Genomic DNA, 27,027 nt, shown 5'->3' with positions numbered 1-27,027 from the left:
CAGTGTATACATTGGTAGATGAACCTCCTGTCTTTTTTTAGTAATTTTTATAGCCAAAGAAAATGGTTCTTGGTAACTAAATGTAAATGCCAACTCAAGGCTAATGTGGGTTTTTTTAAGATCAGATTTTACAGCCCAACTCTTTTAATTTTAGTACAAACTCTAAATTTAGCTAATTTCAACATAGTATAAAACTAATAAATATGCTAGGCATTTTGCTTCTACAGAGTTTAGGGCATTTTGCCTAAATTGCTTGCCTCTAATTGTGGGGTCTTACTTCCCTTTCAGATATAGAGGACTTAAAATATGCTGCTTTTGGAAGCTACAGTAGCAATTTTGCAGTGAGCACACTTACAAGCTATGACTGGTCAGACAGGGATGATGCAACTCAGGGCAGAAAACTCTCTCCATTTGTCCTCTCAGCAGGAAGTGGATCCCCCTCAGCCACCTCAATTCTTCAAAAGAAAGAGACTTCATTTGGCAGTTCTGAAAACATCACCATGACATCTCTCTCCAAAGTAACGACCTTTGCAAGTGAAGATGCTCTTCCAGAGACCACCTTCCCAGCTTTTGCCAGTTTTAAAGACACGATGCCTCAGACCAGTGAGCAAAAGGAATATGAAAACAGAGACTATAAAGATTTCACAAGACAGGACCTGCCCACGGCTGAACGGAGCCAGGAGGCCACATGTCCCAGCCCAGCGTCAAGTGGCGCCTCTCAAGAAACCCCCAACGAATGTTCCGATGACTTTGGAGAGTTTCAAAGTGAAAAGCCCAAAATCAGCAAATTTGACTTCTTAGTAGCCACTTCACAAAGCAAAATGAAATCCAGTGAAGAAATGATCAAAAGTGAGCTGGCAACCTTTGACCTTTCTGTTCAAGGTGAGTAGCTTCCAAGGTAGATTTTACTATTGTGGTTTTTTTCCACTGAGATCTTAGATGTTCTTAAGAATAAAATGTTGCTCCCTGGTTTAGCAGGAAATAGATTCTTCTAATCTTTGAGATCAGGGTAAATTACAGATAGCTATAATAAAGATTTCCCTGAGACGGGAGTCAAAATCAGCATCCCTCAGATAACTGCTTTATGGGCTAAAAACAAGCACAGCATGCAGGTATTGCTCATTAGCTTGTTTAGTTAGAGGTGTGCTGTGTTCAAAGAGCCAGATAAATGGATTTGAGCCACTTGTGGGCACGTTAGCTCCGCTCATGTTCCCTGGGCACAGATAATGTCTTTTAATCCAAAGGTTGCAATGTGGGGGCCGGGGATCTGCATCCAGCCTGCATATCACATTGACCCGCATGAAAGATTTTTAAGTACGAAGTAATTGCCAGTATTTAAAAGACATGAGATTTCCCAATCTGGATTTCCATGTTTTCTTGAGAAGTCATAATATCTGGCACTAGTGGGTCTGCACTCCCGTATGTTGGCAGCTGGAGCCGAAGAGCACCACTCCCTATAGGTGGGTCATTCTCTCTCTCCTGCCATAATCCCCACCGCTTCCTGTCTCAGTGGACCTACTTAAGTTATTCACTTTACTTGCCTGGTCTCTGAAGGCATTTGAGTTTGCCTCTTCTGCTTTAATCTCATCCTGACAGAAGGGATTGTTGATTTCAGCTGGATTGAGAGCCTATGAAGGAACTTGGTTACAAATCCATAACAAATGACTGGAAAAGCCACACAACTCTTACATACTGATATTTAGAAAGGTGCTTTTGTTCTCCAGGCTCCAGTGATTCTGCACTGAGCATTATGGAAGACTTGTGATAGATCAGAGAAGAGTCATGTTGAAAACGAAACGCAGGGAAACCATGCAAGAGAGAACAGTAGGAAGGATTTAACATGTAGCTTCCCAGAAAGAATGAATGAGGAATGTGTTTGTGAATGCCTCATGACATAAGCATCTGAAGAGAGTCGTGGGCTGGGCGCAGTGGCTCACACCTGTAATCTCAACACTTTGGGTGGCGGAGGCAGGCAGATAACTTGAGGTCAGGAGTTCCAGACCAGCCTGGCCAACACAGTGAAACTGTGTATCTACTAAAAATACAAAAATTAGCCAGGTATGGTGGTGTGCACCTATGGTCCCAGCTACTCAGGAGGCTGAGGCAGGAGAATTGCTTGAACCCAGGAGGCGGAGGTTGCACTGAGCCAAGATCACACCACCATACTCCAGTCTGAGCGACAGAGCAAGACTGTCTCAAAAAAAAAAAAAAAAAAGAAGAAGAAGAGGGTTGTGGTAGCGAGGAAGAGCCTCTGCCTGAACTAAGGTGAGTAGCCAAAACCTTTGACTGTATTATCCCCTTCTCCCAGGATCACACAAGAGGAGTTTGAGCCTCGGTGATAAAGAAATAAGCCGTTCTTCTCCTTCTCCGGCTTTGGAGCAGCCTTTCAGAGACCGTTCCAATACTCTGAATGAGAAGCCCGCCCTGCCCGTCATCCGAGACAAGTACAAAGACCTGACGGGAGAGGTGGAGGTGAGAGGAGAGCTTTCTACAGGGGGTGGGTAACAGACCAGCAAGCACACAGGGCCCCAAGAAAGAATGCTGTCAGCTTTCACGTGGGGAAAATGAGGGGCAGAAAGACACAAAGCACCAGACATAAACTATGTAATTAAAGTGAGGCAAGGGTAACATTAGCCCTGGGTGAAAACATTTCCCAGGTGTGGCACCCACTGAAACTAGTCAGTGACCCTAAAACCAAAACTATTCATGGGACTTCACAAGGATGGCAGTGTTTGTGTCATTCTTCTCGAGCACTTAGACTTTATTGTCTTCATGAAACCTCAAAATAGAGGAGACGGAAAATATTCTGAATTTTTGGCCGGGCGCGGTTGCTCACACTTGTAATCCCAGCACTTTGGGAGGCCAAGGCGGGCGGATCATGAGGTCAGGAGATCGAGACCACAGTGAAACCCCGTCTCTACTAAAAATACAAAAAAACTAGCTGGGCGTGGTGGCAGGCGCCTGTAGTCCCAGCTACTCGGAGAGGCTGAGGCAGGAGATGGCGTGAACCCGGGAGGCGGAGCTGGCAGTGAGCCGAGATCGCGCCACTGCACTCCAGCCTGGGCGACAGAGCGAGACTCCATCTCAAAAAAAAAAAAAAAAAAAATAAGAAAATATTCTGAATTTTTTATTTCTGTCTGCTGCATCTTAGTGCCATGCTGTGTTCCTCCTATGGTCAACACACTTAACTTCCCACCTTTCCCTACGCCTTGTTACATGTGCACATGGGCCACGTCCTCACACACAGCATTATAACTGTGTGTGAGGATTGCTTGCATCCAGTGCAGTGAGCAGAAATCATGCCACTGCACTTCAGCCTGGGCAACAGAGCAAGACCTTATCTCAAAAAAAAAAAAAAAATATATATATATATATATATATATATATATAAACTGCTTGAACTAGAGTGATTGTAATAAAAAGGAAAGTCCTCCAAGCTCTTCGAATTGACAGTCATCAGTAGAAGATTCCAGATTTGCGTGTTTAACCCAGTTCTTTTTATCCAATTCACAGGAAAATGAGAGATATGCATATGAATGGCAGAGATGCCTGGGGAGCGCCCTGAATGTGAGTATGTCACTTTCGCGTTCACACGTATGTGAGTGCTCTCTTGTGCCTTTTTGCCTTCTTGGTTCATTTGAATTGACAGAGGCAAACTTCAGGAGAGCCTTACTTGGATGTCCCTGGGCAAAGTATAACTCTGTGGAAGTCATGCATCTTAGGTGAGGCTTCTTTCACACTTAAAATAGCAGACTGGCTCATGTGTCAGTCATCCCCTCATCTGTCATTGTGTTTAAGAAATAACAAAGTGATTTCATTAACTCTGACTAAATCAAAATAATATTTAAGCTAAAGAACCAGTCTTGGCCGGGTGCAGTGGCTCAACACATATAATCCTAGCACTTTGGTAGGCCAAGGCGGGTGGATCACGAGGTCAGGAGTTTGAGACCAGCCTGACCAACATGGTGAAACCCTGTCTCTACTAAAAATGCAAAAATTAGCCAGGCGTGGTGGCACGTGCCTGTAATCCCAGCTACTCAGGAAACTGAGGCAGGAGAATCACTTGAACCTGGGAGTCGGGGATTCAGTGAGCTGAGATCTTGCCACTGCACTCCAACCTGTGCTACAGAGCAAGACTCTGTCTCAAAACAAAAGAAAACAAAACAAAACAAAAGGAAAAAACCATATTTTCTCTTCCAAAGAAATGGAGGATTGTTTCTTCAAGGATAAAATGAGATTTTTTGACACCTCCTGGCTTTTCGGTTGGGTTTTCTACTAATAGTAAATTGATTTGCAATGACTTTTCTCAGTTATGTAAGGTGATGTGATTTCATTTCTTGTAGGTCATTAAGAAGGCAAATGATACCTTAAATGGAATCAGTAGTAGTTCTGTTTGCACAGAAGTAATTCAGTCAGCTCAAGGCATGGAATATTTATTAGGTATGTTCTTTCATATTTTACTATTGAAAATGATGGCACTTTGCATTATTTTCAGTTTTCCCTTTAATTATTTTAAGCTAGATCTCTCAAGTTACATATGACTTCAGTAAGAAGCATCGGCATTTGTGGGTAAGACACTCAAGCTACAGGCAGTAAACTATTGGACTTAAAAAGTCTCTATGGCTAAGTTTCCTCATCCTTGTTATATACGTAATAGCAAAAATGTAAAATTATATCTGTGTTACTGGTTTATCAAAGAATCTGAACTACTGATGCACTAAAATAAAATCATCTTGTCTCCCATCAATTCCTTACCATACTCTCTATTCTTTCTCTCGACCGCTTAATGACACCACAGAGTCCTTAACCTCCTGGCCATCTGCAGCAATTCGATGTGTCAGTCCAACGTGAAAGTGTAGTCTCTGTCCACTTCGGTGTTCCTCCCTTCCCCAAGATCAGGCTTGGCCCATGGCCAGAGCCACACACACTGGACCCTAATCTTTTTCAAATCTTTACTCAAATGTTAGCTTCTGAGTGAAATCTTTCCTAGCATCCATCTCTCCAAAGAGTATCCTCTCTCCCTACCCTGGCACTTCCCATCCCATTCTCTGCTGGATTTTCTCCTTAGCCCTATTACCTTTAATTTCTTACATATGTTACTTATTATTCTTTTCTTTTCTTTTCCTTTTTAAGACAGGGTCACACTCTCTCACCCTGGTTGGAGTGTAGTGATGTGATCATGACTCACTGCAGCGTCCACCTCCCAGGCACAAGCAATCCTCCCACCTCAGCCTCCCAAGTAGCTGGAACCACAGGTGCGCACCACCGCGTGCCCAGCTAAATTTTGTAGTTTTTGTAGAGACAGGTTTCCGCCATGTTGCCCAGGCTGGTCTCGAACTCCTGAGCTCAAGCGACCCACCCACCTTGGCCTGCCGAAGTGCTGGGATCACAGGCGTGAGCCTAGCTACTTGTTGTTGTTTTTACTCTCTGTCTCCCTTCACTAGAATGAACCTCCAAGAAGGCAAGGATTTTGGTCTGTTTTGTTCACTGGTGTGTCCCCAACACCTAATCCAGTGTCTTGCACATAGTTGACACTCAAAAATATTTGCTGGATGAGTGGAGAGTGCAGGGATGTAGCCTCTGCCTTACTCCTGCCACCTCACTCGGGGTCTTCTTTTCCTGCTCAGACAGGCACAGTTCTGCATAAGCAGATGTCCACCAGGAAATGCGGCAGCTGTCTTTTCTCCTAGTATCCTTGTATCTATGGAAGATTCTCTTAGAAGCCCCCGCACTTGGCTTAGGATGGGCAGTAGTTTCTGCCCCTCCCTTGGGGAAGGAAGAAGAAAAGCCATAGTGCTGTACACAGGGCTGCTGAGGCCCTGCTCTGAAGATCCCCTGGAGTTCCTCCAGTGTTCACTTAGAGAGGTCGGGGTCATGTCTTTGGTGACTGTCACATCGCAGGGGTTAGGGATGTGTCTGGTGGCTGTCCTTAGAATGTGGAGGTACTTAGCACCTCTCATCCTTGCTTCAAGAGTTCAACCACAATTTAGAGACCATAGGAAAAGAACTGTTCTGCATCCTGTTACGTGTATAAAGATAAGTGAAGTCAAAGTGTTTGTAAGACCTTCAGATTCAGAGGGGTGAGATGTTTCTTAATTACTTTGTGATGCTACTAACATTTAGATTCTTTTAAATTTTTACTATCCCCATTTTCAGCTAGTTTATTGGGATTTCCCAGATTCAAACAGATGGACTCATAAATAAACCTCCCAAAAAACAAAAGCTAATAACTTGCATAGTACCTGCCATTCTCCAAGCACTGTTGTAAGCCTTTTACCATATTAACCTATTTAACCCTCTCAACCATCCTTGGAGGAGCTACTGTTACCATCTTAACTTCACAGATGAGGAAACTGAGGTACAGAGAGGTTATGTGACTTGCCTAAGGTCATGTAGCCAGCAAGAGGCGTAGCTGGGGTTTGAACCCAAGCAGTGCAGCTTTAGAGTCTATGCTCTTACCAGTAAGCTATACAGCAGCATTGAGAAGTGGATTGGTCCCCAAGAATAGTAAGTACACCCCTGTCCAGATATACCCATCGTTTCTGACAGATATCAGCAAGCAATAATGCTCCCCTGTCTGGTTCCTCTGTGTCTCCACTGCCAACACCCTCTGTCTGCTCTCTCATCCCGTCAGGTGTTGTTGAAGTGTACAGGGTAACCAAGCGTGTGGAGCTGGGGATAAAAGCCACTGCAGTGTGCAGTGAGAAGCTACAGCAGTTGCTGAAGGACATCGATAAAGTATGGAATAACCTAATCGGCTTCATGTCACTCGCCACACTCACAGTAAGCCCATGAGACAACTCAGCAGTTGCTTTCCTTTCCAGAAACCTAAGTTGTAAAGCAGAGTGTATATTCCTATGATGGTACTTACTGGAGGCTGAAGGTGCCAACTGGAGCATGTTATATTAGAGGAGGGAGATCACAGGTGTGTGGTCAGTTGAACAGTACCAGGTGGGCTTCTGATCTCTCCAAGGCCCAGTGAACCTAAAAAAAAGAGTATAGGAAAACATTCACTCCGGCTACACGTTTCTTAATTCACATAATACATGGAAGTTTTGCAGAGCAGTGGTTTGAGATACTCCCTTTGCACTTCTAGTTATTTATGTCCCCATATGTGTCCTTTCAAAAAGCTATATGATACCTCATGTTGCCATCCTGTAGTTTGTTTAGCCCTTCTTTTTTTAGGTTCTTGGGTTATTTTCATTTTTCCCTGTTATGAGTAGTTCTCTGAATAGACAAATCACTCTTCCTTTGTGGGGATGTATTTCCTCCAGGTGGACTAGGAGGTCAGTGTGTGTGTCTGCACAGGTGCATGCATGCATATGTAGCTGTTGTTACATTTATTAGAAGGCTTTCCAAATAGCTTGTATTGGTTGCAATGCTACCAGAAATATATAAGTACATGCATACATTTCTCTACATTATGTCGTATCAATTTCTTAATTTAACAAGCATGCAATTATTCCCTAAGGTATTTTTTACTTTTTTTTTTTTAATTTCATGAGAGGCTTTGCAGTGTTCCAAATGACAATTTACTATTTCTGTTTCCTTTGTGTATAAACAGATTGGACTCTTTTGACCATTTGACCATTTATTCCTTGGAATATGGTTATTGACCTTATATATTTCATATTTGTAATAGGTTTATATACATATATATAAGCTTGTAAACTTTTATCAGCTTTTTTCCTCCTTTATTATTGTCCCTTTTTTACATTTCATTGGGCAAAACTACTTTATTTTTATATATTCATACCTATTCAATTTGTCTCTGATGATATCCTTTATTTCACAATAGTCAGAAGTTTATCTTCCTTCCACAGCTGGAATAAATATGCTATTCCAATTTTTTTTTTTCACATGGAACTCTGCGACCCATCTGAATGGGATTGCAGCTGTGTGGGAGGAAGCAGTTCTAATTTTCTGAACTGATAGCCAGGTGGATACCCAGCTACCCCAACAACGTGTCTTCAGCAGCACATCCTCTCACCATTGTCATGTTGCTTCTGGTTTGTAATATTAAAGTCTTTAAGAGTTTAAGTAATTTCCAAAACTTTTTCTTGTTCCCTTGAATCACTTCTCATTTTCTAACCTAAAATTGTATGTAGATAATTAAAAAAAAAAAAATACTGTTCTAGCAAGTGAAATAAGAAATGGAGTGTTAATATTTGAAAAAAGAGATAAAATTATGTTTACTGGTGATAATGAAATTCTTTTAAAAATGCAAATTCAAGCAGCCAGGTGCAGTGGCTCACCCCTGTCATCCCAGCACTTTGGGGAGGCTGAGGTGGGCGGATCACTTGAGCCCAGGAGTTTGAGACCAGCCTGGGCAACATGGCAAAACTCCGTCTCTACCAAAAATACAAAAATTAACCAGTCTCATAACCCGGTCTATAGATAGATAGATAGATTAAAAAATGTATTTTTTAATCTAAATTCAGGAGTTTAAATGTATTGCATTTGGCAAAAATTCATAACAATCCTACATATTATTAGTAGTTAGAAAATATGATGAAATTAGGCTGGGCGTGGTGGCTCATGCTTGAATCCCAGCACTTTGGGAGGCCAAGGCGGGCAGATCAATTGAGGCCAGGAGTTCGAGACCAGCCTGGCCAAAATGGTGAAACCCCGTCTCTACTAAAAATACAAAAAAAAAAAAAAAAAAAAATTTAGCTGACCATGGTAGCAGGTGCCTGTAATCCCCGCTACTCCGGAGGCTGAGGCAGGAGAATTGCTTGAACCCGGGAAATGGAGGTTGTAGTAAGCCAAGATCGTGCCACTGCACTCCAGCCTAGGTGACAGAGCAAGACTCTGTCTCAAAAAAAAAAAAAAAAAAAAAAAGAAAAGAAAAGAAAATGAAGTTAGAAACCTTATTTTTTTTTTGTTAGAAAATATAACAAAGGCCAGGCGCAGTGGCTCACGCCTGTAATCCCAGCACTTTGGGAGGCTGAGGTGGGTGGATCACCTGAGGTCGGGAGTTCGAAACCAGCCTGACCAACCCTGTCTGTACTAAAAATACAAAATTAGCTGGGTGTGGTGGTGCATGCCTGTAATCCCAGCTACTTGGGAGGCTGTGGCAGGAGAATTGCTTGAATCCAGGAGTCGGAGGTTGCAGTGAGCCGAGATCACGCCACTGCCCTCCAGCCTGGGCAACAGGAGTGAAACTGTCTCAAAAAAAAAAAAAAGAAGAAGAGAAAAGAAAGAAAGAAAGAAAATATAATGAAATTAGAAATCTTTTTTAAAAAAATCTATTAACTAATTCAAGCCCTTATCACTTTTGAACTTCTGACCTCATAGCTAGGGTTACTGGTTCCATTTTTTTTTAATCTCCTAGTAATCTATTCCACACACCTCTACCAGACTGTTTTTTTGTTTGTTTGTTTTGTTTTGTTTTCAGAGAGAGTCTCACTCTGTCACCCAGGCTGGAGGGCAGTGGTGTGATCTTGGCTCACTGCAACCTCCAATTCCTGGGTTCGAGCGATTCTCCCGCCTCAGCCTACTGAGTAGCTGGGATTACAGGCATGCGCCACCACACCCAGCCAATTTTTATATTTTTAGTAGAGACGGGGTCTTGACATTTTGGCCAGGCTGGTCTTGAACTCCTGGGCTCAAGTGATCCACCCACCTTGGCCTCCCAAAAGTGTTGGGATTAGAGGCATGAACCACTGTGCCTGGCCTTGGTACTAATATCAGGAAGAAATTTCTTCTTTGGGTTCTCATAAAGAGGAAACTAATATAATCAACATTGCCTTCAAAAAAAAGAAAAATCCTTTCAGTAAATAAAGCAACAGGTTTCATTGGGTAGTTTCTTATTACATTGCTCAATATAGGCCAAATGGCATAACTCCAAAGTATGAGTGGAAGTCATTTTAAGTGTGGAAGAAATAGGTTAAATTGTAAACTAGGAGGTGTAGTAGTGCATACAAATGGCAGGCTCATGTCTTTGCTCTGTAAAGGAAGCATACAAATCAATGAGAAATATACCAACATCCCAGTAACGTATGAGCAAAAACATGAAGTGATTCATAAAAGGGGAGGTACAATTAATCAGTAAACATTAATTCAAATTAAAACAAGGTTTCATTTTTTACCTACTAATTTTTTTCTTTTTTTTTTTTTTTTTTTTGAGACAGAGCTCACTCTGTCACCCAGGCTGGAGTGCAGTGGCGCGATCTCGGCTCACTGCAACCTCTGCCTCCCGGGTTCAAGCAATTCTCATGCCTCACCCTCCCAAGTAGTTGGGATTACAGGCGCGTGCCACCACGCCCAGCTAGTTTTTGTATTTTTAGTAGAGACGGGGTTTCACCCTGTTGGCCAGGCTGGTCTCAAACTCCTGGCCTCAAGTAATTCACCCACCTCTGCCTCCCAAAGTGCTAGAGGCATTACAGGCATGAGCCACCATGCCTGGCCTGCCTACTAATTAAGCCCAATTTTTGTATGGTCTGTTTGTTTGAATACTAATAGTGTTGATGTGGTAAAATGTGGACTATATACTGTAGGGTGGAATCACCTATGGAAAGAGAAGTTTGGCACCATGCTTTCGCCCTGACTGTCAACTTCTTGAAGACAGAGATCAAGACTGCGTTCTTCATCTTTTCTTCTTTATCTGAGCACAGTGCCAGGCACTATGTAAACATTCAGTAAACAAAGTTGAATGAATTAAAGGACTTAATATGCATTCAGAGTAGCTGACTCAGTAATTCCAATTCTGAGAAAATGTCCTAAGGCAGCGATTCTAAATGTGAATTCACAGAAAGAAGCAAGTTAAGTGTACAAAGTTGTTCTTTGTAAACGTGAAAAATTAGAGACAACCTGAAAGTCCAAACCTAGAGGATTGGTTAAGTAAGTTGTGGTGAATCTTTACCCCAGGGTCTCACGCAGCCATTTTGTAAAGGAGCACAAGGTTTGAATGACACAGAACTGTTACTACAGGGCTTGAAGGAAATCTGCCAAAATGATATTAGGGATGTGTTTGGGTGATGAGACACTGGGTGGTTTTTTTTTTTCTTTTTTAGACAGGGTCTCCCTCTGTCACCCATGCTGGAGTACGATGACGTGATCACAGTTCACAGCAGCCTTGACGTCCTGGGCTCTAGCAATTCTCCCACCTCAGCCTCCTGAGTAGCTGGGACCACGGTGCACACCACCAAGCCCAGCCAATGTTTCTGTATTTTTTGTAAAGACAGGGTTTTGCCATGTTGCTCAGGCTGGTCTCAAACTCCTTGGGCTCAAGGAATCCATTCATCTTGGCCTCCCAAAGTGCTGGGATTACAGGCATGAGCCACTGTGTCCAGCCAAAACACTGGATTTTTAAATATTCTTTTAGTTTTTTAATTTTTTCAACTTTCTTTTGATAGCATTTGTTGCGTTTATAATGGAAAAACAAGTGTTTTTACTCTAGTGGGAGAAATGTTTTTACTCTAGTGGGAGAAATTCACTTGCACAAACCCTCCCTGTAGATAGCCCTTGTTACCCTTGCCCACTTCTCCTTTCCATTGTAGTGATAGATTATCAAGTTCTCACAACTGGATTTTATTTACTTCCCTGTTTATTTATTGTTTAGAGACAGGGTCTCACACTGTCACCCAGGTTTGAGTGCAGCGGCACAATCACGGCTCACTACAGCCTTGAACTCCCAGGCTCAAGTGATCTTTCCATCCCAACCTCCCACAGCTGGGACTACAGGCATGCACCACCATGCCTGGCCTGCTAGGGACAGGGCCTCACTATATTGCCCAGGCTCGTCTCAAACTCTTGACCTCAAGCAGTCTTCTCACCTCAACCTCCCAAAGGGCTGGGATTACAGGTGTGAGCCACCACGCCCAGACTACTTTAGGGACTTTAATTGCAGTAAATCTGCATGGCAACCTGACATCTTTACCCTGCCGTCATCCTCTCCTGAAGCAGAGGAGAATCATGCCCAAGGTACCAGACATCTTTTGTCCTGACAGTCCACCTGACAAAGGAGGACTATAGTACCACACATCACTGCCTCTAAAAGGCAGCTGAATCAGAATACTGCGAACAGAAGCCGGGAAGAAGGAATGGGGGTAGTTTACTACTTATCCTCCATTTCTCTATTTACATTCAGAGAGGCAGAATTCTTGGGGTCTGAGTGAGAGTCTTCCAGTTCTGTCCTTAATGGATTGGTTAACTGTTATGATGACTAATCCAAGGAACTTGGAAAAAAAGCACGTGTTTACTGCAGTCTTCCAATTTTCTTTGAGCTTCTGGAATTCAGTTCATTATCCTCTGGATCAGAGAAATGCATTAAACTCTGCATTTACTTCCTGAGCTCCAGCTACTAATGAAATTGATTGGCTAGCGATACGTGCCGAGGGTGCCTGTGAAGCTGTGGGGTAGAGAAGGATATGTCACCATTTGTGAACCTGGAGATCAGTATGTGTCTGCGTCTTTCCTAATTCACCCACCTGCCGCTTCCTGACCTTGTCCTAATATGGAGCAGATTAAGCCTGAATATCATCATAGGAGTAAATACTTTTATTCTCCCCTTTTACAGATGAAGAAACTGAAGCACAGAGATACTGGTGAGGCCTGGGTTTATTCTGAAAGTCAGAAGTCAACTTTCTCAACCTCTATTCTTTGTGGCGTCCTTGAGATGGACAGGTTGGGTGGGTAAAACCAGAGAGGTACTAAAGTTTTTGTCGGGGGGAGTGGGTTGATTTTAGCATCAAGGTTAATGAGTTCAAACGCCAGGAGTCTTTTCTGGCAGCAACTTGTTATAAACAGTCGAGTTCTTTTCTGCACATTGCCCTTGTATATATATACCAGGACTGTAGAGTAACTTAAAAGCCTCCTTCTTTACATTTAGATTTTAAGGTTCTTTGTTTGGGTGACAGTCGGTTCTTATTGCAGTTAACACCTGAAAACTAGATTTCTATACAACCCCCAAATCAGCCACCCATCTCTTCTCTCCTAGTGCTGCTGGGAAAAGATGACTGTGATTACAGAGCATCTCTCTCCTTACCATGAGCTCTTAGAATAAAAGGTGTCACAGAGACCAGGCGTACTTGCCAAGCTTGAGAATTTGGGGAAAGGATAAATGGGGAGATTCCTGGGTTGCTGCTGTGCATTTACTTCTTGAGGTAGCTCGTCTCACCAGGTGAAGTGCAAGCCAGTTTCATTTTTGTACCTTTTCCCAAGCTCCTGTGGCTACAAGCTTGCTACAGCTGCACCTTCTAGACTCTGAACACCCCTCCACACCTTTTCTTTTCTTTTTTTGTTTTTTTTTTTTTTTTTGGTAAAGTATATATATATATACAATAAGATGCGGAAATCTTGGTTGTACCACTCCATGAGTTTTGAAAAATGCATACCCTCATATAACCCATGCCTCCATCAAGATACAGACTACTCCATCATTCCAGAAGTTTTCTTATGCACCTTCCTAATCATCACCCTACTCAGATATAATCCCTGGTGTGATTTTTTTTTTTATACCAAGGATTAGTTTTGTCCAGACCTTTTTAAAGAGACCTTGGAATTTGATTTTGTTATTTTGAAGAAAGCCTATTGGGTTTGGGGCCCATCTAACCTGGAGCATTGCCCTGTTCACATATGGTGGCTCTTACTCCTTTAGTATAAACAGATGTGAGGTAAATGGAGAAAAGGGCTGGGCATTTATGCCTTTCCCTCAGACTCCCCTTGTAAGCATCCTTTTCTAGCATCAGTGTCTAGATGCTAAAGAGTGGTTTTACCGACCTTTTGTTTTCTAAGACACCAGGTAAGGGTATAGAGATGAATTAATCTTCCAACTTGACAACACAGGAATGTATTGTAAACTGAACCTGAACACCAGAGTATTCATTTCTCTAATTACCCATGTGCTTTCCGTTATAATTGCTTTTTTCACTAGGTTAGCTGTGACAGAACAACAATCATTCTTTGCCCAGATTATACCATGTCATTGTACCCTTGATAACTGCTAGGTGTGTCCTCTGTCTGTAAAATTTGAGTTGCCCACTGCATGAGGAATAGCACACATTCCACAGAAATAGTGTAAGGTGTTACTTGTCATGAAGAAGCCATTACTCTAGCAGAACTGATAAGAATAGCTGCATAAATGTAAATGACATAAACCAACATCTATGTAGTTCAAATCATTTGTAACAAAACTATACAAACTCCCAGGACTCTGGATTAGACGCTCAAAGTGGAGAAATCATTATTAGAAAGAGGCATGATTGAGGTTTTATGGGAAGCTTTTAATGCTTAACACTATTGCTTCATTTCAGGTAAATGACTTCCTAAATGAACTATATTGCCACAGTGAGGCCCTTTGATTCCATACTATTACTATTACTATTAGTATTATTACTACTGGTTACCATTTATTAATATTTTGCACCTAGGGCCTGCCAGTCCTTGTGCTATATGCTTTACATTCATTCTAATTTAATCCTGGTAACCCCATGTCATCACATGATGAGTCCTTATAAGGGGAAGGTAGGAGGGTAAGAGTGGGAGAAAGTGATGTGACAACAGAAGCAGAGAGAAGAAGAGAGTGGCAGATGCTACCTGCTGGCTTTGAAGATAGGACCACGAGCCAAGAAGTGCAGAGGCCGTCTCTAGAAGCTAGATTATATTCTAGAAGTATAATTATCACTTTTACAGTTGAAGAAATTAGAGCTTTTGAGAAGATGAAACTTGATTGAAACTGACAAGTCTGTGATTTGAATCTATATCATTTCAGAATCCATTCTTCCTACTCTGTGTTACTTCTAGCTTTTAAGTTACTGAAAATGACTTATTTCTTCCCATGAGGACTCTGTGAGGCTGTTTCTATCGGAAGACAGCTGCATCACTTTCTCCAGTGAAAGTCACAGAATGTAGTGCGGCATCACAGTAGTCGTGCTTGGGCTAAGGAAGGCAGGGTACACAGTCTTAAACTCCAAATTGTGGCTCCTTGCTGTTTATTTAAGCTGGAAATGACACAGTCATTCCCCTATCCATGGGCTGGAATTGGTTCCAGGACATCCCCCATTTCTGGATATAAAAATCTGCAGACGTTCAAGTTCCTGATAAGAAATGGCATAGGATTTGCATATAACCTATGCACATCCTCCTGTGTATTTTAAATAATCTCTAGATTACTTATAATACCTAATACAATGTAAATGCTGTGTAAATAGTTATTATACTGTATTGGATTTTTTTATTTGTATCATTTTGTTTTTTTCTATTTTTTCCTCCAAATATTTTTGATCTGAGATTGGTTGAACCCACAGATGTGGAACCCATGGATACCGAGGGCTGACTGTACTGGCAGAGCTTTATGCTCTCTTTCTCTTTAATACGCTTTATCCATGGGCTAAGACTCCCTCTTGTGGTAGAAGCATGTCTCCTCCGGGCACAGACTGAAGACCTGCTTCTTTCTCAAGAGGTAAAACTCACCTGGTGTAGTGAGATGTGATGGTTGGCTCCCTGAGTGACTTGCCATCTAAGGTTTTATCTTGTGAAGTGGGTTGAAGTTCAGTAGGTTTGGAACAAACAGAGAATTCTGTCCTGGAAAATTAATCGATTTTTGCCATATAAAATCTAAGAGAAGAGAAAAGGTTGTTATTCGCCTGAATTTTAGTCAATTGGCAATCACACAGGCTCTCTGATTCCACTGTTCACCTCAGTGAAATGTGAATTCTTTATTACTTCCTTTCAATGTGAAATTGACCAGTGAATTTCAGAGTCCTTATTTCCTATTGCTATGACATATCAGGAGAACAGTTTATTTTCAATGGTGATAGCATTTTTGTCATCTTGCCAGTCTGCACAATGTTTTAGAGACAGGATCTTTACTGTGTCTCTGCATGGCTGTCCTCAGTTGACAGAAGGCGGCTGTGGTAGACAGAATGATGGCCCCCTCAAAGCTACCCGTGTCCCAGGAGCTTGTCAATATGTTACCTTTGCAAATGGGATTAAGTTAAAGGTCTTTCTTTGGGGAAGGTATCCTGGATTTTCCAGGTGGCCCCAGTGTCATCACATGGATCCTTAGAAGGGGAAGGTAGGAGGGGAAGAGTGAGAAAAAGTGATGTGACAACAGAAGCAGAGAGAAGAAGAGAGTGGCAGATGCTACCTGCTGGCTTTGAAGATGGGACCATAAGCCAGGGAATGCAGAGGCCGCCCCTAGAAGCTAGAAAAGGCAAGGAAACAGATTTTCCCCTAGAACTCCCAGAAGGAATGCAGTCCTGCTCACCCATTTTAGACTTCTGAAATCCACAAGTATAAGAGGATACAGTTATGTTGTTTTAAGCCATTAAGTTTGTGCTTTGTTACAGCAGCAATAGGAAAGATTATACAAGACATTGTAACCAAGCAAATATCAAAACCTTATAATTGCCTATGGAACCTGTGTCTAGATCACCCTTTGTATCAGTCAAATTAGACTAGGTTATGCTTCAGTAACAAACAGCTTCTTCCATCTTAGTAAAAGCAAAGCTTTATTTCTTGCTCAGGCTGTATGTCCATCTCAAGTTGGTGGGGGGCTTTATTTTGAGATGGCATCTTCCTCTGTCGCCCAGGCTGGAGTGCAGTGGTGCAATCTCAGCTCACTGCAGCCTCCACCTCTTGGGTTCAAGCTATTCTCCTGCCTCAGCCTCCCAAATAGCTGGGATTACAGGCACCCGCCACCACACCCGGCTAATTGCTTTGTTTTGTTTTGTTTTTGAGACGGAATCTCGCTCTGTCGCCCAGGCTGGAGTGCAATGGCGCGATCTTGGCTCACTTCAACCTCCACCTCCTGGGTTCAAGCAATTCTCCTGCCTCAGCCTCCTGAATAGCTGGGATTACAGGCAAGCGCCACCACACCTGGCTAATTTTTGTATTTTTAGTAGAGACGGGGTTTCATCATGTTGGCCAGGCTGGTCTCGAAGGCCTGACCTCGTGATCCGCCTGCCTTGGCCTCCCAAAGTGCTGAGATCACACGTGTGAGCCACCGTGCCCGGCATTTTTTTGTATTTTTAGTAGAGACGGGGCTTTGCCATGTTGGCCAGGCTGGTCTTAAACTCCTGACCTCAGGTGATCCACCCACCTCGGCCTCCCAAGGTGCTGGGGTTACAGGTGTGAGCCACCATGCACCCGGCCTACATGTGACTTTTGCTTAGTTATTGACTGTGGCAAGTTACAGGCCAATGCCTGATTGAAAAAGGGGCAGGGAAGGCCCATCCTGCCATTCCATAAAAAGGAGAAAGATTATTGGTGAAGAACACTAATTACTACCAAACTCTTCTTCCTTAATAAGGATCTTCTTGGACACCATTGTAGCAGTTTATTGGAGGCTAAAGATTCAGGATTATATATCTCAGTCTGACATTGGGACTTATCAGTGTCAGTAGGCCATATATAATATGTATATATTTTTTAAAATCTTTACTAAATGCATGAAATACTTGCCAAATAAGGAGATTATCAATTTAAGGTGACTTGTAAAGGGCATACCTTCTTATATGATGACACCCAAACTGTTATCTTAGACGATTGGTGCCAAACTGTTACTATTACACTACAATAAACACCCTGTTTATACATGTGTACTTAAGAAGGTTAATTTTATCAGCTGAAGGAGTAATTTGATCACAGGGTCATTTATGCAGAGCCTTATGGTTTTCATTGGCGATTACAGTATGATCTTTTCATTTGCTTTCCTTATGCCTTTGGTAAACAGATATTAAGGGGCGTCTATTAAGTTGATTGATTTCAGGATTCAGAGTTTTCCCAGATTCTAATTATTTCTCAAATAGCCCTGATTCAGTAACATGACGACTATCTATAATGTGGATTACAGAGGTGACACTATGTTTTAACCTCTTTTAAAAGCTTGCTAAGAGTTCGTCAAAGTGAATAATTGTGATAATCGTATAGACTATTTTTTCACTTCCAGAGCATGTTTTATGTCCATCTGAGATATATAGAAATGGGAGAGAGGTGTAGGGCAAGTGAAATAGTTACCATTTTACAGATGACTGACTGCAGAACAAACAAGTGTTAGCGCCAGCCTCTTCTACATTTGACCAGGGTGACCACGGTTGCACCACAAAAGAAAAGAGAGAAAAGAAAAAATATCCTGTGACTTGGCTAAGTCCATGTGAGTTTACTTTGATCACCTACACCAGAGTCCTTTTGCACACAGTTGAAACATACACCTCACCTTTTCTTCTTTGAAAACCACGTGTTCTTCCTTCCCCTGCTGTGATCTCAGTGGACCTCGTTCAAATGTGTTTAAGAAAGGTTTGTGGAGCTAGTTCATAGTTTATTATTTCAAATTAGAAAGGAACAGGGAACATCATACATAATCTACACATTTTTATAAGGAGAAATCTTTTTTTTTTCTGGTGAGGAAAAATGCGGATCATATAATTTTGCTTTGTTGCTCAAAAACAACGTGGAAACTCCTCAGTGGTTAAGACTGGAAGAACTATGGGAAATGTAGCTGTTAATTTGGCAGGAATTTGCCATCATCCTGGGTCACCTCAGTATCCATGAAGACAAACCAGCTGCCATGCCAGGCTCCCAGACGCTTGACTGCCTGGACCACAGAGCCCTCGCTTCCCCTGCACTTCAGCCACCCACTGTCATCACCACGATGGGCCGTGTTGGCAAACACTGTGCAGCGCCTGTGCAGTCTCGAACCCCGACATCGAACTTGCAGAATCCAGATTGGCAACCCCCCCGCTGTCTCACTCCACTGGCACTGCTCTTGTTTTTGGTTCTCAAGACAGGATATTGTCTCTTTTACTGTGTTCCTATCAGCCCTCTTCTGTCTTCACTTCTTTTCTCACCTCCTTACTCTCCACAGTGCATGGGGCATCCCTCCTCACTCACTTCAGTCATACTCATTAGACCGAACCCAACTGGAATCAGTGCAGCCATCCACCTTCTCCTCCCACCTTGACCCACTGTGTGCTGGTGGAGACAGTCACACCACCAGAGTTTGCTGCTTGGAGTTCGCAAGGCTATTTGTCATTTCAGACACAGCTGATGATCTCACCTCCTGCTTTAGAGTGAGGATAAGCCCTCTGAGAGGAACCCCTCAACTTCTAGCCTCCCAGCTGAGGTTCCCTTCTGTCGCACTAGTGTGTCACATCCCGTTCTTACTGGCTTGCAAGAGTTGATTGTTAAATGTTCAGGAATTTTATGAGCCAGTTGTTAAACACGGTTATTACTAAAAATTAAATGAAGACTGGGTGCAGTGGCTCATGCCTCTAATCCCAACACTTTGGGAGGCTGAGGTGGGAGGATTGCTTGAGGCCAGAAGTTCTAGACCAGCCTGGGCAACATAGCGAGACCTCATCTCTACTAAAAATAAAAAGTAGCCAGATGTAGTGGCACACACCTGTAGTCCCAGCTACTCAGGAGGCTGAGGCAAAAGGATTGCTTGATCCCAAGAGTTTGAGGCTGCAGTGAGCCATGATCACGCATGCCTCTGCACTCCACCCTGGGTGACAGTGAGACTCTATCTCAAAAGCAAGACAAACACAAATGATATAAACTTGCAGTTAAATATATTATATTAAAAATAGTGGTAATAAATACTTAAAACATTCTAGTTCTTAAATTTTACTGTTGTCTAGCTTTCAGGGTTATTTATGTCTATCACAGGGCAACCAACTGTCCCTGTTTGGTCAGGACTGAGGGATTTCCTCAGTGCTAAAAAGTGATGGAGAAAATGTTATTAGTGCAGATTAAACTTAAAAGTGTGTGGCCAGGCACAGTGGCTCACACCTGTAATCCCAGCCCTTTGGGAGGCCAAGGTGGACAGATCACGAGGTCAGGAGTTCAAGACCAGCCTGGCCAATATGGTGAAACCCCGTCTCTACTAAAAATACAAAAATTAGCCAGATGTGGTGGTGCACGCCTATAGTCCCAGCTACTTGGGAGGCTGAGGCAGAAGAATCCCTTGAACCCAGGAGGCGGAGGTTGCAGTGAGCCGAAATTGCACCACTGCACTCCAGCCTGGGCTATGGAGCAAGACGCCATCTCAAAAAAAAAAAAAAGTGTGTTAGCTGGGCATGGTGGTGCACACCTGTAGTCCCAGCTACTCAGGAGGCTGAGGCGGGAAGATTGCTTGAGCCTGGGAGGCGGAGGCTGCAGTAAGCCAAGGTGACACCACCGTACTCCAGTCTGGGCAACAGAGTGAGACCCTGTCTCAAAATAAAAATAAGAGTGCTGCGGGGCCGGGCACAGTGGCTCATGCCTGTAAAACCACCACTTTGGGAGGATCACTTGAGCCCAGGAGTTCAGGATCAGCCTGGGCAACATAGGGAGATAATCATCTTTACAAAAAATCAAAAAATTAGCTGGGCATGGTGGCATGCACATGTGGCCCCAGCTATTTGAGAGTCTGAGGTGGGAGGATCTCTTGAGCCCAGGAAGTCAAGGCTGCGGTGAGCTGTGATCACGCCACTGTACTCCAGCCTGAGCAACAGAGTGACTGGACAGCTTTCTAAGATTGAGACCTACCCTTTTAACCATTGTGTGTGTGTGTGTGTGTGAATTAGATAATGCGTGTAAAGAGCTTAGTATAGTGCTTGGCAAAGTAAGGGCATATTAGCTATTGTTCTATTTATGGTCTTCAGCTGGTGACTGTCAGATCTCTCCACAAGCAGTAGGCCTGTACGTGTATCCAACCACCTGCTTATATAGCATGTGGCCTTCGCTTCCCACAGGCAGCTCCAGCTCAGCTTGGACCAAACTAAACTCTTCTCAGCTTCCATCCTCAAACCTGGTCCTTCTCTCACGTGTCTTATTATGGTGAATCCTCTCAGCTGCCCGGGTCCCCCAACCTCTCCCATGCAGCAGGTCACCCAGGCCTGCTCATTCTCCTGCCTTGGCCGCTCTTTCACGTGCCCATTTCTCTCTGTTCCCCACCGCCGCTGCCTCCATTCTGACCATCGGTATCTGTCTCCAGGACTGCTACAGCAGACTTCTGGCTGAGGCCTATGCTCTGAGGATTGCCACCCCCAATTGATTGCCTATTACTGTAGCGAGAGGGATCTGTCAGTAATACGAACCTGGGCCTGTCGTGATCCAGAACCCTTAGTGGCTTTCAGGATGCTCCTTATCTTCCTTGAAGTCCTCATGCTGCGGCTTCATCTCCTCTTTTCCTGGGCTCTGTCCCCACCCTCTAGATTTCTTCCCATACCCCATCTTTAGCTCAGAGGCCTTTGCCTGTGCTGCTCGTTCTGCATAGAATATCCTTCCGTCCCCTACCTCACCCAACCCTGTCCCCTTCACCTAGCAGCTCCCATCTACACTCAGCCAAGGTGATTCTAAGTTCTAGGAAGCAGGCCAGGCGCGGTGGCTTATGCCTGTAATCCCACCACTTTGGGAGGCTGAGGCGGGTGGATCACCTGAAATCAGGAGTTCAAGACCAGCCTGACCAACATGGTGAAGCCCTGTCTCTACTAAAAATACAAAATTAACTGGGCGTGGTGGCACGCCTGTAATCCCAGCTACTCAGAAGGCTGAGACAGGAGAATCGCTTGAACCCGGGAGGCGGAGGTTGCCATGAGCCGAGATCACACCATTGCACTCCAGCCTGGGTGACAGAGTGAGACTCTGTCTCAAAAAAAAAAAAAAAAAAAAAAAAAAAAAAAAAGTTCTAGGAAGCAGTCTGTGGCTTCAGGCCCCATCCTCCTCGGGTTGGGCTAAGTGCCGCTCCCTTGTGCCTTGGCACTCAGGACTTCCCCCAAGTAAGCACACACGGCACTCATGGCACTGCACTGGCTCCCCTGGCGCCCACCCGAGACTGAGTTCTCAGAGGACAGAGGGCGTGTTGTACTGGTGCCGGCCTTCCTAACACCTGGAACCATGGCTGGTTCCCAGTGGATGTGTGGGAAGTTAGATTCGTGTAGTGGTGGTGTTAGAGTACTTAACTTGCCGCTAGTCCTACTGGGGGTGAGTGATGAGGGAGTGAAGCGAACAGCGTGTGGACTTGCTGGACTTCTTACCCATTTGTCTTGTCATCCTCACAGCCAGATGAAAACTCGCTGGATTTTTCCTCCTGTATGCTACGGCCTGGGATTAAAAATGCTCAGGAGCTTGCCTGTGGAGTGTGCCTCTTGAATGTGGACTCGAGGAGCCGGGTAAGTCACGCAGCCTCCTTGCAGACGGCAAAGGGCTTCCCTAACGTGACTCTGGACAACCTCATCTGGCCCACTTTACTGCAAAGTTTGTGACCAGAGGTGGGGATTTTCTCAAGTCCTAAAAGCTGATGGTAGGAGCAGACACATTCCCTCGAGAGGGCGGCGGGGGAGCTGTGGAGGGAATGGACGCGGCTCTCATGCCTGTGGCACCCTGTGCATAGTGGGGAGGTCAGGAGAAAAGGGTGAACCTGTAAGGATGTGTTTGGAGGCAAGAGGCCCTGTTCTGGGAATGTTGTTGACCTATGGTTTCAACGTTATTTCAGAAAGAAGAGAAGCCTGCAGAAGAACATCCTAAAAAAGTATGAACCAGTTACACCTTATCTTGGCGTCTCCATTTCAATTTTGAGTGTGCAGGGCAAATTGGATGAGTCCATCCGTTGCCATCCTGAACTGTTCTAATCGTGAATCCTTCACTGAGTCAGTTTTGTTCCCGTCATGTTTGATGGAGTCTCCTACTGTGTCTGTGTGGGTCACTGCTGGCTTATTTGCGTACTTGTTTCACATAATTGGCTTCTGGTGTTGCAGTTATTTTTCTCTGTGATGAATGGGGCGACAGAATGAGCAACTTCTGGAAGTCTGGAAGTTGTAGTGACACACAGATGGAGATCAAAGAGCTTCAGGATGTAGCCATTTAGCCATTTTAACAGACAAGCAGCAAATTGGGTTTGAGAGTTTTGTTTATTTGCAGTGCATATTAGAAAACTAACCCCAGGAAGTGGTTGAGGTTTGGACTCTACTTTTCCATGGCTGACTGTAGCTTACTGATAAGCCTGTTCACCTGGAAATAATTCTTACGTGTTTAATGCCCATTCATTTTGAGGCATTTTTTTTTTTAACTCTATTCCTGTTTGGACTTTTTGATAATGTAGATTCATTAGGCATTAGGGTCAATTCAAAGGCATTAAGGTCAATGCCATTAGACCCTAAGAGTTGTTATCTGTCGTTCTCTAACTCTCTGGTTTTGTAACTCTCTCGTTCTCTTAACTCTCTTGTAATTTTTTGTCACGATAGGCTTGTGGTCAGCTACAGGAGTGGAAAGGATTGCATGCTGTAGTCAGATGCCGGCCTTAGGAGGAGGGCTTCCTTCAGCACAGTGAGGGATGAAAGCTCTCCACAGCCCTTGGCTACTTTAGTTCCCCTTATCATGATTCCCCCCCTCCGCCCTATAACCTCTGTCTGCCTTTTCCATGGAAGATTTGGCCACCTTTTGCTGAAACTAGGTTTAGTGGTAACAATTTTATAGCTTTAATTAGCAGTAAAAAACCTTCTCTCTTGAATTCCTGTAGCTATCCGCTCAGCTTTTTTGTGTGTGCCATTTTGGCCTCAGCCTCTGTGACCCGGAGAGATGTACATGTTGGTTGCTGAAAAGCTCTGAGATGCAGAAAAAGCCTGACTTGCCCCACATCTCTGTTTATTTCTGGCAGGCATTCAACTCAGAAACAGACAGTTTCAAGCTGGCCTATGGAGGGCACCAGTATCACGCCAGCTGTGCCAACTTCTGGATCAACTGTGTCGAACCGAAGCCTCCTGGCCTCGTCCTGCCTGACCTGCTCTGAACAACTCCTCTGTGAAGCATTGACTTTTTTTTTTTTCTGTGACACCCCATGGGGTGACAGGGACCAATAAATAGAATGCGAGCACTGCACAGTTCGCTTCCCTGAATCGATACGAAGAACACCGCAAGGGACGGGGCCCACGTCATCCCCACGGCCAGTCTGCGGGACTTGAGGTAAAATTGTCCCACCCAAGCTACACGTGGCACCAGAAGCTTGCTCACTTATCACTTGTGAAGATTTTCTAAAATATGGACCACAGCTTTCTTGATCTAAGGAAGAACTTGCTGCTGCAGTATTGAAACTGTGAAGAACTGACATTTGAAGAAAAATAGATTACTGTTGCAGGACTAGAATGGGCGACTGCTTGGAGCCAGTGCTTGTTTTTATCTAGGACACTTACTGTCCTGTGAAATAGAATGCATTTATCTGCATTTAGTTTGTTAATGTCTGAAATGAATAAAAAGAAGAAATTGCGATTAAACTGATGTTCTGCTTTTTATGGAGAAGATTCTGCCCATCTCCCCTGGACAGTAGCAGGCAGGTGAGGGCAGATTTTACCCACGTGGTTGTCACAACTGAACCAGTTCTCTGCTCCTTTCCTTCACTTCTGTCAACTCTCAAGACTTTTTCCCAAAACATGCCTGGGCACTCTGCAGTCGTGAAGAATGCTCATTTTGACAGAGGCCCACATCCTGTGTATTAGGACAATATCCTTCCCCCCAGGAGCCTTCACTGCAGACCTGTTTTGCCGCATGCAAAGACTGTGACTGTGGAGTTTTCTCAGACGAGATTTGGAAAGGCAGTGGAATGAAATCTCTTTGCAGTGGCCTCTCTCCAAATTTCCAAAGATGACTGCATAGGGACCGACACTGCCTGACTTTGCAGTATCTGTGAGAAAAACCTGAAAATTAATTCAGGGTGAAAATGTGGAGCTCTCAGCCTAGTGTAAAGTATCAAGATGTATATTTATGGGGTAGATACATGACTTAGAAGAAGTAGAAGAAAATTGTCCAGAAACAGTACTGAATTTTAGAGGGAAAAGGCTGGTGCTTCCTGGAGTAGGGAATTGTCTTTGCCATTTAATCTGAATGCATAAAATTAGGGGAAAAAACCCAAGTGGCTAAGAGCTGTGTTATTCCTGGGAAGAACTACCAATCTAGGGCGCACGTCTCTCTGAGTTGTTGATTATGTGCTTTATGAAGAGATTTTTCAATCTCGTATGCTTTACTTTGTGTGGTTTAGGCCCTCTGACCTAGACTTTTATTTTTAAACTGAAAAAGTTGGTCTTGTCTATATAATTGCTGCTTTTACATAATTTATTTTCTCCGCTCAGGACAAATTCTATCTTGCTCCATCTTACAGCTTTTCCGTGTTCTCCAAGAAAGGTGTGGAACATTTTCATTAAACAGCTGTTGCTGAGGCTTCTGCTTGACCTTCTGCATGCCCGAATGCACACAGAGGCACCGAGGAGAGAAAGGCTTTTCTCACTTGCTCCCGATGATACCGTCTCTGGCCATTCCTGACTGAGGCAGCTCACTCTGAATGGGCACCTTTGGAGCTTTTGCCCACCACGAGGCTACTGAGGTGTTTCTAACAACACAGGTGGGACAGCTTTTGGCAGGCTTTTTCCGAGGCCTCAGCGCTGCCATCCTGGACAGCACCACTTCTGCGTGGAGCTGGAATGCAAGCAGGCTGCTAATTGGCCTTAAAAATTCTTTTTTTTTTTTTTTTTTTTTTTTTTGAGATGGAGTTTCACTCTTGTTGCCCAGGCTTGAGTGCAATGGCACAATCTCAGCTCAGTGCAACCTCCGCCTCCCAGGTTCAAGCGATTCTCCTGCCTCAGCCTTGTGAGTAGCTGGGATTACAGGTGTGCATCACCACGCCCAGCTAATTTTGTATTTTTAGTAGAGGCAAGGTTTCTCCATGTTGGCCAGGCTCGAACTCCGGACCTCAGGCGATCCGCCCGCCTCAGCCTCCCAAAGTACTGGGATTACAGGCATGAGCCACTGCGCCTGGCCTAAATTTCATAACAGAACGATGACAGCAGAATCTACCTTTGCAATAAGAATGTTTCCCAGGAGTCAGAGACCAGCCCTGGGCATGATGGCAAGACCCCAGCTAATTATACAAAAAATAATTAGCTGGGCGTGGTGGAGTGCATCTGCGGACATTTGTGGTCCCAGCTACTAGGTAAGCTGAGGCGGGAGGATCGCATTGAGTCCAGGAGTTTGAGGCTGCAGTGACAGCCTAGGTGATGACAGAGCGAGACACTGTCTCTTAAAAAAATGTTTCCCAGTGTGAATTTGTATTGCTGAAACATTTTTTTTTGAAATGCTGTATAGACGCCTGTCATGTCACAGTGGCCCAGTATCAACATTTTAAAAAGCTCACTTGGTAGCTGGGCTGGTTTCTATTCCTGAGAAATTCCAGAATGCCTCAGATAAAATTCCTTAGTATAATCCCCATTTTCCTTACCAAGGACGGTAGGCTTAATCACTCCTTGGGAGGTGCCACAGGAGATTCAGCAGATATCAACAGAAAAAAAGCCTTTGCTATGAAAAGTATTCACTATCTTTCATATCTCTTGAATACTTGAAATGTTTAATTAGATGCCACCAATAGGGATCCAAGGAGTGTGGGACACGGTTGCGCTGCTTTTCTTTATAAACGTTTATTAAAATGGCTCAACGCTGCATTCAGCTTCACCTCAGCTCTTGTTGTCAGCCAGGAGCCCCGTGTCCTTGGAAACCGTAGCCAAGGTTACTTATTTCCATACTGTGCATTGTGTCAGCCCGCTTCACCCCACTGCTTGAATGGCCATTAATAAGCACTTTTTTTGGTGGGATGTTTTGCCTTTAAAATTTTTATGGCTTTGTGTGTAATTTAATTTTTGTCTGGACACGCTTGAGATAGAAGAGGTACTGGATATATGAGGATATTTTCCATGCTTTATTTTTCCTGTGGCTACTAGTTAGCATTCCATAGGGGTTGTGAATTTTTAATTATTTGAATATTTTGTGTACATATACATATTTGAAGGGTTTGGGGAGGGGTCTTATTTGTTTAAAGGTGTCTGCTGTTTGCCTATTTAAAGTGTACTTCAGCTTTGCAAAGATTATAGGGCTGTATGTTACAGAAATAGGAAATGCTGGCCCTGGACTGGGGACCACTACCAAAATTCCCTTTAACACCTTCGAGGTCAAATGCCTGCCTTTGTGAACAGTTAATAAACTTTGACGTTTTCAGACATTTGCCATTCAGAAGGAAGCATTGTAGCCTGCTGTAGACCATTCCAGCAAATGTCAGAATGCAGG

The 27,027-nt window shown here is 43.8% G+C and overlaps 1 protein-coding gene across 8 annotated transcripts in view; it reads left to right on the top strand.

Moving 5' to 3' along the window:
* Positions 1 to 24,823, top strand: part of SYNRG (synergin gamma) — a 91,334-nt gene extending 66,511 nt beyond the window's left edge. For 5 of the 8 annotated variants that reach the window (XM_030807982.1, XM_030807980.1, XM_030807979.1 and 2 more), the window contains 8 exons: positions 289 to 882; positions 2,309 to 2,472; positions 3,514 to 3,567; positions 4,344 to 4,440; positions 6,635 to 6,783; positions 21,987 to 22,097; positions 22,421 to 22,456; positions 23,582 to 24,822. In XM_030807982.1, coding sequence (XP_030663842.1) covers positions 289 to 882; positions 2,309 to 2,472; positions 3,514 to 3,567; positions 4,344 to 4,440; positions 6,635 to 6,783; positions 21,987 to 22,097; positions 22,421 to 22,456; positions 23,582 to 23,713 — 1,337 coding nt within the window. In that variant the 3' untranslated portion in view covers positions 23,714 to 24,822. Of the gene's footprint in view, positions 1 to 288; positions 883 to 2,308; positions 2,473 to 3,513; positions 3,568 to 4,343; positions 4,441 to 6,634; positions 6,784 to 21,986; positions 22,098 to 22,420; positions 22,457 to 23,581 lie in introns of all 8 variants that reach the window. The other 3 variants (XM_030807987.1, XM_030807985.1, XM_030807986.1) reach the window with 3 other exon arrangements.
* The last annotated feature ends 2,204 nt before the right edge of the window (positions 24,824 to 27,027 follow it).

The sequence above is a fragment of the Nomascus leucogenys genome, unplaced genomic scaffold, assembly GCF_006542625.1.
Source record: "Nomascus leucogenys isolate Asia unplaced genomic scaffold, Asia_NLE_v1 Super-Scaffold_258, whole genome shotgun sequence".
NCBI classification, from domain to species: Eukaryota; Metazoa; Chordata; class Mammalia; order Primates; family Hylobatidae; genus Nomascus; species Nomascus leucogenys.
The sequence above is the reverse complement of the archived record's forward strand: the minus strand, read 5'-3'. Positions and strand labels throughout refer to the sequence as shown.